The sequence below is a fragment of the Notothenia rossii genome (assembly GCF_949606895.1).
Source record: "Notothenia rossii genome assembly, chromosome: 5".
In the NCBI taxonomy this organism is placed as follows: domain Eukaryota; kingdom Metazoa; phylum Chordata; class Actinopteri; order Perciformes; family Nototheniidae; genus Notothenia; species Notothenia rossii.
In genome coordinates this window covers 50,135,547-50,150,094 of record NC_136903.1, presented here as the reverse complement: position 1 = coordinate 50,150,094, position 14,548 = coordinate 50,135,547, and the positions used below count along the sequence as shown (strand labels likewise).

General features: G+C 40.5%; 2 protein-coding genes across 5 annotated transcripts in view; one reads left to right on the top strand and one right to left on the bottom strand.

The window, feature by feature from the left end:
- Positions 1–7,430: 7,430 nt before the first annotated feature.
- On the top strand, positions 7,431–9,067 carry LOC307040463 (G0/G1 switch protein 2-like). 2 transcript variants are annotated; one of them, XM_079683310.1, is made up of 2 exons: positions 7,431–7,538; positions 7,884–9,067. In XM_079683310.1, exon 2 carries the CDS (start codon positions 7,927–7,929, stop codon positions 8,281–8,283), a length of 357 nt encoding a protein of 118 aa, XP_079539436.1. In that variant the 5' UTR covers positions 7,431–7,538; positions 7,884–7,926; the 3' UTR covers positions 8,284–9,067. The 2 variants fall into 2 exon arrangements, with proteins under 2 accessions (XP_079539436.1, XP_079539437.1); XM_079683311.1 differs by having other exon boundaries at positions 7,455–7,507.
- LOC307040461 (uncharacterized protein) overlaps positions 8,849–14,548 on the bottom strand; it is a 53,130-nt gene continuing 47,430 nt past the window's right edge. For 2 of the 3 annotated variants that reach the window (XM_079683307.1, XM_079683309.1), the window contains one exon: positions 8,849–8,945. The gene's annotated coding sequence lies outside the window, so the exon portion shown is untranslated. The remainder of the gene's footprint in view (positions 8,946–14,548) is intronic. The other variant, XM_079683308.1, reaches the window with a different exon arrangement.

Genomic DNA, 14,548 nt, shown 5'->3' with positions numbered 1-14,548 from the left:
TTACACAGGAGATCAGATATAACTGTCTTTTTATTATTCTTGGTAACATCCTGCTGTTTCCTCTCTGTCAACCCGATCCCTTGGTTACAGTGAAATTGAGCCATGACTGCCTTTTTAAAGAATCGGTGACCGATAAACATCACTGCAGAGCAGATACCTGGGAAGCACCTGGGAAACAGTGGGGAAAATAAACTAGAACAAAACAAATTACAATCACATAATAAACTTCTTTGTGCCTGAACACGTTTCTGCATTTATTTACTTTGGATTATGTGTTCTTCATGTCTAGAGAATGTTTTGTACAGGGATGTATTGGTTTTAGTGTGGTGTTATTACAACGTACATGTGAGAGGATCATTGCACTCCTGAACAACTTTTTGTAAAGAACATAATATTTTTGGAACTTAAAGACAGGGTTGAGCTAGCCACAAAGCATTTTATACTATTACAGCAAATCGTTTTCAGTTGAATCTTCGTTTTTGCCACGCAAATGTACAACCGTACTGACATACATCTGAACATTAATGACAGAGCAAACCAATGGCGGTTGATTAATGTCCATGTAGCCGAGGAAATGCAGTCATAAAATAATTAATTAGTAAAGTTTATAAATATACTGAACCAAAATCAGAAGATACCAGACTTGACACGATAAAGAAAATGCAATTTGCAAAAGTCAATGACCACAAAGACAAACAACAATGGGCCTAGAATATACCCCTGTGGGACATCAGCAGAATCTGAATGATCTGAATGATGTTTCTTATTTGTCTCATAATAATAATAATAATAATAATAATACATTTATTTTGGGGGGAGCCTTTCATAACACCCAAGGACACCTTACAGGGTTACAAATGTACAATTAACATTTACACATTTTTTACAGTTTTACCTTACAAATTAAAACAGTGGATTTAGTGAAGTATCAGCCGGGGTAAGACAAGACAAACAACAGGAAATTGACTACAAAAGGACACAAAAGGACACAGGGTACAGATTATAAAGAAAATGGCAGTTTGAACAGGTGGGTTTTGAGTTGGGTTTTGAATGTTGTTATGGAATCAGACTGTCGGATGTGTAGGGGCAGGGAATTCCAGAGTCTGGGAGCCGAGCAGCAGAAAGCTCGAGCACCCATGGTTTTGCAGTAGGGCCTGGCTCATTTCGTGGCATCTGCAGGCAGTGGCAAGTACTTCCGGCATCTGCCACAGAGGCCGCTACTCCGTGGTATCTGTGGCAAGTATATGCCACAGATGTGGTATCTGTGGCAAGTATATGCCACAGATGCCACAACTTGCCGTGGCAAGTATATGCCACAACCATGCCACAACTTCCCGTGGCAAGTATATGCCACAAGTTAAGAGTTAAGAGAAGGCCTTCCGTGGCAAATGCTGATATTTAAACCCGTATTTATCGCGTAAAATGTCGCTGTTTTGGCATGACTTTATCGGACTGATCTGTACACAAGACTGATGATCTGTTACTGATGGTCCGATCTCTATTTTTCAAAAAGATTAAACATTATATGTTCTATAGATTTTACTTCGAGAACGTGGTCTGTTAAAATAAATAAACGTGCTATTTTTATGATAATACTCAAGATATATTATTATAAAACATCACCCATAAAAAAATGTATTTAAATGTATTTTTAAATGTTCTAAATTTGAAAAAACTAGATAAAAATAAACTAAAGTTAAAATCTTGTTTTTCATGCCCCAAGAGCAATAAAAACACCTGGTAAAAAAATCCCGAGTGAGGCTTTCATAATTCATGCATGAAAGGGTTAAGAAAGACAAATATATGTTTCTATTGGTTTTAGTAAGATGGTTTATTATAGTGTATTCTTACATATTCAGTAGGCTATATTGTTTATTCTTTAGATACTCTGTAGATACATATCTACTAATAATGTGTAATTATTTCCTGTTTCTTTTTATTATTATTATTTTATGTTTCCTATCCCTTATCACTGCTGTAACGCAAAGATTTCAACATTTTAGATAAATAAAGTAAATACAACGTATCATATCAAAATCTGTTTATGTTAATTAGCAACACATTGATTTGATATTTGCATGCATGACATATAACCTTTTTACTGATGCACAAAAAACGTTTTAACAAGGGCGTAATTATATTACATTGTAACCCTCTTTCCTCAACATATTAAATCAACTTTATACGGTTAAATGAGGATTGCTTGGAGTATCATGCTTAAGAGAACATTCTTCATGTTTATTTAAGTATTTATCATTCTCATGGTGCTGCCCTAAGTCTGTAGCCAAGTCTAATAACACCATTGTACACGTTGCTGTATCAATACAGATATTTATTTTTTTATTATTTGTCTTTACTAGTAAGAATACACCTGGTTATCGTAGCAAGCAGTGGAAACTCCCCTCAAGAAGCGACAATTGCCAAGGGCTTGCGTTGCAACGCTCACTTGCCAATATATATATTTTTTATTACAATATAGGCCTATGTTTAGCCTACTATCATAGATATAGCACGTTTGTTTATTTGAGCAAACCACGTAGGCTATTCCAAGTAAAATTGAATATAAATGATAATTTATTATCTTTTTGAAAAATAGAGATCGCACATCAGTCCTGTGTACAGATCAGTCCGATAAAGTCATGCCTAAACAGCGACATTTTACACGATAAATACGAGTTTAAATATCAGCATTTGCCACGGAAGGCGAGTGGCAGCTACTGTAAAACTTCTCTTAACTCTGGCATCTTGTGGCAACTCCCGTTCAGCATGCGCAAATGCCACGGCAAGTTGTGGCATATACTTGCCACGACAAGTTGTGGCATATGCTTGCCACGGCAAGTTGTGGCATCTGTGGCATTTACTTGCCACGGCAGGTTGTGGCATATACTTGCCACGGCAAGTTGTGGCATCTGTGGCATATACTTGCCACAGATGCCAGAGTAGTGGCCTCTGTGGGAGATGCCACAAATGCCAAGGCACATGCCAGGGCGAGTAGTGGCAACACTCATTGTGTTCTAGTATGATAAATAAAATAATATTGTACCTTGAAAATCAATGCATTCGTTCATTTGACACGTTGGTGGTTTTAGGTAGGCTATACAGCGACCCCTGGCGGTTCTAGTGTGAAGTAAAAGTAGAAGTAGCCAACCTAAATGTTGGAATACTCTGTTACAAGTAAAAGTCATGCATTAAAATCTTACTCAAGTAAAAGCGCAAAATTATTAGCATAACAATATACTTAAAGTGCATATGACATGTTTTCATTATAATGATTGATCATGAAAGTGTTCTCAAAGCTGGTAAAGGTGCAGCTAGTTTTAATGACTTTGTATACTGTAGTAGGGCATCTTGTGAATTTACTCCAGGAGTAACTATAAAGTCTGATTTAAGACTTGATTATATGTATCATCATTAATCAGAATCTGTAGTAAGTAACTAAAGGTAGCGTATTAAATAAATGTAGGGGAGTAGGCTACAATTACACAATTTACCTCTGAATTGTAGTGGGGTAAGTAGCCTACTACGTAACATACCATTTACATACTCAACTAAAGTACAAGTAGGCTATTTCTAAATCACAAGTACAGTACTTGAGTATACAAGTTAGCCTATTTCCCACCTCTGGTCAACAATGTTAGATCTTTATGTCAACTTACTAATAAAATTTGAGTATTATCATAAAAATAGCACGTTTATTTATTTTAACAAACCACGTTCTCCAAGTAAAATCGATAGAACGTAATGTTTAATCTTTTTGAAAAATATGATCGGACCATCAGTAACAGATCATCAGTCTTGTGTACAGATCAGTCCGATAAAGTCATGCCAAAACAGCGACATTTTACGCGATAAATACGGGTTTAAATATCAGCATTTGCCACGGAAGGCGAGTGGCAGCTACCGTAAACCTTCTCTTAACTCTTAACTTGTGGCATTTGCTTGCCACGGCAAGTTGTGGCATATACTTGCCACAGCAAGTTGTGGCATATATAAGTTGTGGCATATACTTGCCACGGCAAGTTGTGGCATCTGTGGCATATACTTGCCACAGTAGCGGCCTCCGTGGCAGATGCCGGAAGTACTTGCCACTGCCCGCAGATGCCACGAAATGCGCTTGCTGTCTCTCTGGTTTTGAGGCGATAGCTTGGGACGGTGAGAAGTCCTACGGACGAAGAGCGGAGGGTGCGGGAGGGGGTGTATTCCTGAAGGAAGTCGGTGATGTAGATGGGGGCAAGGTTATGGAGAGCTTTGTATATGAGTAGAATGTTTTTGTAGTCAATACGGTACCGTACAGGAAGCCAGTGTAGCTGAGTGAGAATGGGGGTGATGTGGTCGGATGAGTTGGTGCGGGTGATGATCCGGGCAGCAGAGTTCTGGATTATTTGCAGTCTATTGAGGAGCTTGATGGGAAGGCCAGTCAGAAGTGCATTGCAGTAATCAATCCGGGATGTGACGAATGAGTGGATCAGGATTTCAGTGCTGGGTTGGGACAGAGATGAGCGGAGTCTGGAGATGTTCCGAAGATGAAAGAAGGCGGTGCGGGTGATGTTTTTTATTTGTGGTGCGAATGAGAGGGAGCCGTCCAGAATGACACCGAGGCTTTTCACTTGGGCAGCGAATGGTATGGGGAAGCCGTCGATGACGATGTTTGGTGCTGGGGTGTTATGTGAATTGGTGAGGGTGGATTTGGAGCCGATGAGCAGGGCCTCAGTTTTGCTAACGTTAAGCTTCAGGAGGTTCCTGCTCATCCAGCTCCAGATGTCCTCAAGGCAGGTGGTGAGGGAGGTTGGGGGGAGGGCAGTGGTGGGTTTGGAGGAAATGTAGACCTGTGTGTCATCGGCGTAGCAGTAAAAATGAACCTCACGGTGACGGAGGATTTTGCCCAGGGGGAGGAGATATATGATGAATAGGAGTGGACCCAGTACTCATATGTCTCTGTTAAATGGAGCAAGGTGTGAATTGAGCAGAGCCCTGTTTACTTTTGATTCGCTGTATCCTCACAGCTACAAATGGCAAGATAGAGTGCAGCAGTGACGCGTCCTAAGTGTGTGTCAGCCACAGACCTCATTTCGAGCTATTTTCCAATACCCTATGGAGAAATTGCATTGCTTTTTTGTCTAAGGAAACCATGCGCAGCTTACTTCCGCGTTTTAGGACGCTTCACTGTGACACTCTATTGTAAACCAAAGATTCAAGTGAGGGCCAGGAGCACCAAAGTTTGAATAATGGGCTCAACAATCATTTGACATACGAACAGCTGTGACTAATATTGAGGATTATGATGGTTCCTTCTCATTTAGGGGTGTAAGTTAGGCAGCACGCACAGAATCACCTCTGAAATGTGAAATGTCCATGCAGCCATTCATCACTTATTTAGCTAAATCTTATTCAGCCAATCTGCAGTGAAATTATAAATTCTATCAGGGCTACGAATTGAAGCAAATTTAACATCACACTACACTAGAAAGCTAGCTCTTGAAAAAGAGTAAACGTTTAGGTATGGAAAAATACATTTTTCATTGTGTATGCCAGTTTTCTCTTTAAATATTTGAATAACAATAAAACAATAATCAGAAATCAATACCATCCCCATATTCAAGTTGATGTAATCATGTAATCTCTGCTTCTCTATGTGTCGTCACACGTCTGCACTCTCAGTGCTGCTCCATGTGAGTCAGCACTATGTGGCCCAATTCCAAACCGCCCCCTACACACTACCCCTCCGTTTGCGCGTTCGCGCGGAGGGTCCGCCACATTAAGTGCTGTTCCAAACCAACGAGTGTGGAGGGGGAGTGGGTTATCAAGCCCCCCAACAGCGAGTCTGCATCGGTCCTGACTTCACCTGAAACTGCACAACAAGAGCTATTTAATATCTTCATACAGATGTTAACAACCTAATGGTTACTTCCTATTTGTTTGAACATAGGATAATGTACTCATGTCTAGTCTAGAAAACGGTAAAAGTTGTGTATATTTACACGGACTTTTGCAAAAACGAAGCCGTTTATAAACATCAGATTTTAAAACAAAAATATGTTTACTAAAAATATATGCCATACAAACATTTTAGGGTTTTATTTTTGTTATTTTTAATCCAAGAGATGCTGATTTGAAACCGTTGTTACGAAAAATGATGGCATTTCCTGTTTCAGCTGGAGAGAGGGGAGTTCATCCCAAAGCTTGCCGCTGTTTTTACACCCTCCATCTGGAAGAAGGGAGCCTCTTTAAGCTGAGAGTGTGACTACAGACGGAGTTTACTCCATCACGGAGGGGGAGTGGGTAGGGTGTGGTTTGGAATTGGGCCTGTGTGTGCTCCTCTCTTTGGTTCCACTCTGTGTGTGCTCCTCTCTTTGGTTCCTCTCTGTGTGTGCTCCTCTCTTTGGTTCCACTCTGTGTTTGCTCCTCTCTTTGGTTCCACTCTGTCTACAGGTCACAGCAGCTGAAATGCTGCAGAGGACTCGATTTACACAACCTTTCCCCTGATTTGGAGACTGTTGATGTGGAAGATCCACATGGACTCCCATCAGCTGGATGGAAAGCCCTGATCACCTGTATGGTTTCAGCCTATAGCTACTAGCAGTGCACACCAACCTAACAACACCTGAGGAACATCACGTTCATTGTTGTTACCTTTGCTTTTTTTGGTCTTTTGATGTATTCATGGCTTTTGACTTATTCACGCTAACATCTAACTAGAATCAATAAATGTGCTATGTACACACTTCACAGTATATTTAAAGGGGACCCCTATTAGCTGTTACATTGCCAAACGGTTTCAGTTTTAGATGTCGCATCAGTTTTCTGAAGGGGAAATAATGACGTTAGTTGGACTAGGAACTTTAAAGGTTCACTATTATGCCCTTTTTAGGTTCATATTCATATTCTGTGCCTCTACTGTGACATGTTTAGATGCTTTAAAGTTGAAAAAGGTCTTTATTTTTCTCTTACAGTCTGTCATATTCAGTATGAAAAGGAACAATGTCACAACATAGTTCTTATTTGTCTAAAGTCTTCAAATCTGTTACAGACATACTAAGCCGGCAAGTATCAGTATAACATCGTTGTCAAGTGGTCGAGTTGTGGTTGTTTTTCCCTTGCTTTTAATTTTCAACATATAACATGTTGGTATGATACTGTACATGGTATGGTACAGTACTTTACATTTGGCATGGTACCGGTTTGTCCTCATTATCTTCACAAGGTAAACGGATACAATATTCACACACTGTTCATTCTTTGAATGAAACTCATAACACAGCACTCACTCCATTGTAAACCCTACTATAATGGAATATTACTCATAGCACCAGTGACAGTGACGACTGCAATAAGCCAACACAGACCTGGGTCAAAGTTTCTCAAATCCTTTTTATTTCCATTGACAGTCCACCATGAATATTCAGCAGCTGTGTGACACTGTGCGGGTGGGGGGAGTGGGGCTATAAATGAGGACAGTGTCCACGGAAGATGTGTTCTGCTACAAACTGGAGCTCAGTAGGGTCAACAAGTAAGTCGAACAAACACCAGACTAAATCAAAGTAAGTTTTTATTATTTAGTATTCAGTACTAGTGTTTGTGCTGTGTGTGAAATGCATAAATGGAAAAAAACATCACTGTGTTTGCAAAAGTCATCAATTGCCTACATTGCTATACCCTACATTGTGTTGAATTTCTATTTTCAAATTAATTAACTGTTGATGACATTTACATATATTTCATATCATATGTATATACATGAAAGAGTATACACTGTCCAACCACTGGAAAGACAATCACATTTAAAAAATCTCATCAATTGTGAATGATGTGGAATCAAAAGGATTATGAAAGACATTTTTTATCTGAAAACAGCTGATAACCTCTAAAATCTTTTTTTTTTCCAGGTCTGTATTACGCTTAGCCCACCATTGTGTCTCACCGTTGTAAATGGGAAGCATGCAGGAGTTGATCCCCTTCGCCAGAGAGATTCTGTCTCAGAGACCCAGCCGGGGTCTGCTGAAGGTCTACCTGCTGGGTTCAGTGTTGGCAGTGCTGGGGACAGTCATTGGCCTGCTGGAGACCGTGTGCCAGCCCTTTTCCTATGGTGAGACGATGGACGCCGAGATGGTACTCATGTTGGCCCGGGAGCAGAGAACAATGGAGAGGCAATGCAGTATGGGGGGGAAAGAGGAGGAGGATGAAGAGCTGGTGCATGAAAATGGGGCTGCGACCCAAAATATGAACCTGGTCCAGTCCCACAGACTGAGCCAGCGCAGCATGGCCAACCGGCTGCACGCCTCCTGAAGCAAGGGGTTGGCCCCATGCAAGGACTCGAGATATTTATTAAGAAACTGCTGCTGAGAGGTGCAACACGTCAGAAACTTTCCATTATGTGCTGCTTATTATTGATGCCTTCAAGTGCATTGGGAAATGTGTTTAGTTTTGGTTTACCTTTAAGGATTGAAAACACATGAGAGACCCCCCAATGAGAGCCTTCATGGATCAGTTGAGACCTTTTGATAGGGCAACCTATATCAATCAGTGAAGTGAAGTCCACAAAAAAACAACAAGAAAACGAATCTGTTAGAACATGAGTCATAGACAGTAGTGTAGAGTTGTAGAAGTAAAACAGACATATTCTACATATTCCTCTCTGGAGTATTCTTTTAGGTCTGCAGGTAGATATAAAGCAGTCAGGGTTACAAGATATGAAAACCCAAAATGAGCACTTAAATAAATAAAAAACACTCATTATGTGTGTCACATAACTCTATGCTTATTTTGCTACTGGGCAGCAACAGACAAACTAAACTGCTCTCTACAGGGTCCATCTATTCTCATATATAGTAGTAAATAAATAGTATTGAGGTTGAAATACTATGTGAAGGCTTCATGGTGTTGAAAGGCTTCCTGCCTGTGGTGAGCTGCTGTGTAGCGCCACCTGCTGGCTGGTGGATGTAAGTGATCTGCAATGAGAGGAATGTTTGTTGAAACGTTATGCGATTTGTAAATACTGTAAATATACAATCGTTTTCATACCAATATGTGGTTATGTAGAAAAACATAATAAAAAAAAGTTTGCACTGGCTGACAGATCTTCACAGAGCACGACCTAATTCTCTAGCATCACTTTGGTATTGACCCAAACACATTGCAAAGTTGAAAAATCCATTGATACAGTGTTATGTTAGTGCAGGTAACATTATCCACAGCAGGTTAGAACCCATTCAAACTTCTCTCCCTTCCTGTCTCTTTTTGGCAGGCGGTAACCTGTGCATCAAAATATCCATGGTGTTCAAGGACAAAACATACATCAAATTCTTCAGATTGTTAGAGAACTACCATTATTACAATTTCAGAAATCATAACAATATTTAATCTTTAATTAGGTACCCATTAAGGTTTCAGGCATATAAACACATAAAACCTTCCTTTCTTTCGATAAGTCACTTCACACACATTGTAACGCTGACACTTTCAAGGCGTTATTGTTCAATTAATTCGTTTTACTCACATTTGTAATCACTGATCTGGCTTCCAATGATGGCTTAATGTTGTGAGGCTGGTGTGGTTCATCAAACATTCAATACCATTGTGTCTACACTCATTTAACAAGGACACTCTGCCTTTACAAGAGTCAAAGCTAATTAAAACAAAACAGGCAAAACTCAAATTAAATTATAAGGACCCTTGGATTGTCTTTCTTTCTGATTAAAAACGGTCTCTCAGCATCTTCTACACAGATTGCCCATACGTCTCTTAATTGGCTGTTGCATGGGTATTGTAATCTTTTATATTCCATTGACTACAAAGTTTGCCACAAGATGGCAAAATTGAGATAAAATGTGGTTTAGCTAAATTATACTTTTCACTTAATTCTTCCATGCCATTGACTGTAATGCTAACTCTTTACCACCAGAGGGCATAACATTGTTACTTTCTGTAATGCTTAGCATCGTGCCCTCTCTATCAACCTGGACATGTCTGTTAGATATGTTATTTTAATAGTGTCAAATAATACACTCTTAAATATGAAATGTTGTATAAGAGCTCATCAATTAATTTAAGGGCCAATAGCATAAATTATTTCGAGAATGTTTAAGCAGTTCACATCTGCTTTGCAAAGCAAGACGTGTATGAAACAGGGATGTCCAGTGGGCAGTGGCAGCTCCAGAGTATTTTTGTTGGGTAATCTATTTGAGGGCTAACCCATACAGTGGTGGGGCTCAAGTCAGTATTTGCAATGTAATTACATACATGCTCCCCTTGACAGTGAAACGCCATGCTTGAGGTTTTATATACTTCTCTGTCTCAATCCAAATTGAACTGTATGAAATAAAAAGGCACATTTGTCGTAAATAAAAAGGGCGACCTGGAGCCAATCCTGCAATTTCCCCACAGGTGAAAGAGTTGACATGCTGAAAACCCAACCCCTGAAGGGGGGTCTGGGGGTTTCTCCCCCAGGAGATTTTTTTAAATACTAACATAAAATACACATTCTGGTACTTCTCTTGAGAAGAAAAATAAATAAATCTATTACTACACGACATATTTTAAAAAATGAATGCCATTTTAGTTTTTTGTTACTTTGTTCTGAAAGCTGAACCTGCTGCTCCTCAGAGAGAGAAGAGGGAAGAGGCTGTGTGAATTACTTTATATTGTGGATAAAGGTGGATAGCCCCCATTGTTCTGTGTGTCAAAATGAAAGACAGCCCACACACCTATCAATCATCAAACCGTGGGGTCTTATTTAATTACGTGCTGATAGAAATCAACACGTAATGTTGTATCCATGGATGTATAAAGAAAATAAAAATTCCAAGGCAACGCCTACCAAAAATATGTGGGGCACCGGTAAGAGGCGCAGTGAGAACCACGCACCTGTCAGACTAGCGATTGGGCACATTTACATTTCAGGAGAATAATGAAGATGTGATTGGTTGTTCCACTCTCCGTTTCGCACGAGACCAGCGCGCTGCTGTTTGAATTACGGAGCGTCCACACAGCAGCGTGCGTTGACGCTTGGCGTGTCTCAAGCTTGGGGAGTCAACGCGAGCAATGCGAGCAACAACCAATCACATGAATCTCCCGCCCCCGACATACAAAGCTAAATGCTAGCATTCCATGCTAGCTGTCTATACTGTATATGCCTGCTAGCTGTCCATTCAATGTTTAAACGAGGTACACTGGATATAAACTCCCCAAACAGGCGAAAACCTACCAGTTTCACCCACTATCTCTGCTACCTCCCTCCATGCCTGGCTCCTCCGGTTTGTATCCCGGTAGATGAACAGAGACTGATCATATAGCACCGGGTGATTCACTACTCGCAGCATACACGCGGTTTGATTGGCTAGCAGTTGTACTGGCAGATTTTCATAAACGGGATTTGATTGGCTGACGCTTCCGTCGAAGCTTAAAAAGTTGAACATGGTTCAACTTTTGACGCGAGCAACGCGTAGCTACGCTCCCCACAATGCAGTTCGGCGAAGCGTGACGTCACCTCATTCAAAGTGAATGGGCAGAAGCGTTGAAGCTTCAACGCACGCCACTTTGTGGACGGGCCGTTAGTGTGGACTGGACCGACTGAACTAACGCCGGCAAGCTTAATAATTGTGGAAGGATGGACCCCTATCCTGTGAAAAAAAGGAGGAAAGGTGGTGCAGAGAGGGAAAGGGAGAAAAATAAAAAAGCATGCGGGGAGGAGGGAGCGAAATTTGCTAAAATCACAGATTTATTCAGAAGTATGGTACAGAATAACGAAGCAGAAAGTAAGTGGAGAACATTATGAGCCACATTTCTTTCTATATTGTAGCCTGATGTGCATGTCAACAAAAAAGTTTCTCAGTCCAATGTTAAGTTAGTGGCAGACCCTGTGAGACTGAGACTGTGAGGCTACAAAAAACCCAAACATAATGTTACTCAAGGCAAATATATGTAGGCAGTGGCGGCCGGTCAATAGGGGCGCAAGGGCCGCCGCCCCACCTCTTCCAACATAAAAGAAAAAAAAAAAAAAAAAAAAAAAAAAAAAAAAATGTTTAATTTTCTTTTTTCTTTTTAATAAAAAAGGTAAATATTATATAATTTGTATCAGTAAAATGTATAATCTACAATAAAATCTCGTTTAAAATTGTGTTACGATGTCTAAAGTTACTGATAAGTCACATGTTTCCTGCCTGCCTGGCCTTGCCCATGTATCAACATCATTACCCTCTCTCGCCTGGGCGCTAAGAAATCAGCCTTCATCCAGTGCAGCAGCAGCCACTAGCAGCTGACTGTTGCGGAACATAATTTCAGCCAATCAGCGTCGTCAAATCTGATTTTGACCGGGTGCCAATGTCAGCGCCTGGTCCAATCTGTGAGTAGTTTGGACAGTGACTCGTATCCGGGTGACGCACTAGAGCAGAGGATGGCTTCGTGTGCAGGTGGAGTCTCCGGACCTCTGTCCCCACCCAATTCAGTTCAAGAGCTAATCTCCAATCCTTTCGAAAGGAGAAGTTTGGGAGATAAACAGTTGCTAAAAGATCTTGGACCGGACAAACCCGATTTGAATATATCGCAGCAAGCTCGTGAAAAAAATAAAACCTATCAACGAGGCTTCTCACGTAGCTGGTACACCATAAAGGCATGGCTAACTGGATGCAAACAGGTGAATGCTGTCTTTTGTTTCCCATGGTTGCTCTTCAAACAGCCGGGGACAGATACGATGTGCCCGTGGACTGTGACGGGGGTGAACGATATGAAGCATTTGTCCGAAAAAATTAAAAAGCACAAGTGCACGAAGTTACATATGACAAGTACCTTCAAGCTAGCTATGCTAGGCAAAGCTAATATAGCCGCGCAGCTAGATCAAGGGTACAAGATCTCATTGAAAAAACACAATGAAGAATTGGACAAGAATAGGCACGTCTTGTCTAAAATAATTGATTGTGTGGCATTTTGTGGGGGCTTTGACCTAGCTTTGCGTGGCCACAACGAGACTGACACATCCGACAACCCCGGCGTTTTTCGGGGTTTAGTTCATCTTCTGGCCTCGTTAGATAGCGTGTTGGATTTGCTGCATTTTTCTCCAGGTCATTTAAGCGAACTGCGATCCTGGATGAAGTGGTGGCACACAGACTTCCTGGCACTTTCACAACAAGATGGAACTTTCACAGTCGTGCTGTTAACACTGTCTATGAGCACAAGGAGAACATCGTGAGGTGTTTCCAGACAATCAGAGACTCAGTTGACTTTGATCCCATAACAGTGAGAGAAGCCGGGGGCTTTGTGAGAATGATGGAAGATGACGTTTTTAGCTTTTTCCTGACATTTCTTCCACAAGATCATGCCACATATAGACATGCTGTTTAGCCAACTGCAGAAGAGGAACATCGACTCTGTCTACATCACAGGACTCATCAAGAGGTTCACCAGCAGCATACAAACAATCAGGTAAATCATTATTTACAATGGCTGAGATGTGCTTATTATAGGAAATCTGTGAAACCTAAATGTGATTTAGCTGAACACAATAGACCAACTCATACATACTTACAGCTGTTGGCTAGAGAGGTAAGCAGTAATAGGAACGTGTTCTATGACCAAAAGCTCCTTTCATAATATATAGGTAATTTCATATCACAATAATGATACATTTCACAAGAAAGCCCATTTTCTGTAAATTCAATAAATAGCTAGGCCAGTTAAAATATCCAAATGGAAAGGCCTATTGCTTATTGCATTCTGAATTGTATACACTTAACAAGGCCTAAACTGCAAAAAGTGTCCCACAGTCTCTACATTTCAAAGGGGATCAAGACAGATCAGAAAAGGTTTAGGCCTCCAGAAGCAACCACAGTAGACAGAAAGGGCCCAACAATGAATGAATGAATGAAATACGACATACAAGATGTGCCTTTAATAAATCTCACACTACTAAGGCAGCCGGCGGTTCCACCAGGGGCGTCAATCCCGGGGGGGGGGGGTTTCATCTCCCCCTAGTTTCAGATTGGACCCCCCTAAGTCATTTAGAATAATAAAAATAAATGTTAAAATCATTAATTTTTTGATAATAAATCGGTAAAATCAGGCAAAAATAAGAATTAAATAACATAACCCTAACCCAGGGGTCGGCAACCCAAAATGTTGAAAGAGCCATATTGGACCAAAAAATAAATAAAAAATCTGTCTGGAGCCGCAAAAAATTAAAAGCCTTATATAAGCCTTATAATGAAGGCAACACATGCTGTAAGTGGCTATATTAGCCTACTATCAAAATTATAAGTAGGCTACAAATACATAATGAGCATTCATGATTAAATGTTTATTTTCCCTGCAGCGCATCCTGGAGAGAATGACGCACCACGTGACTACTCTGCTGTACGATGGTGCTTTAAGTTGAACTTCCATTATAATATTAATGTATTATGTTTCGTTGCATTGATGAAATTATAGAAATACAATAAAGAAATCAGATTTTTTATGTCATTTTTATTTTAGGATTCGAAAAAACAACAACAAAATGTGCAACGTGCATAATAGGCCTCCTGTAATTTCAGACCTCCCCATGGAAATAAAATGCAGTCCT

Coding starts and splice junctions, on each gene's coding strand:
- LOC307040463 (XM_079683310.1), top strand. CDS start 7,927: ATGGGAAGCATGCAGGAGTTGATCCCCTTCGCCAGAGAGATTCTGTCT.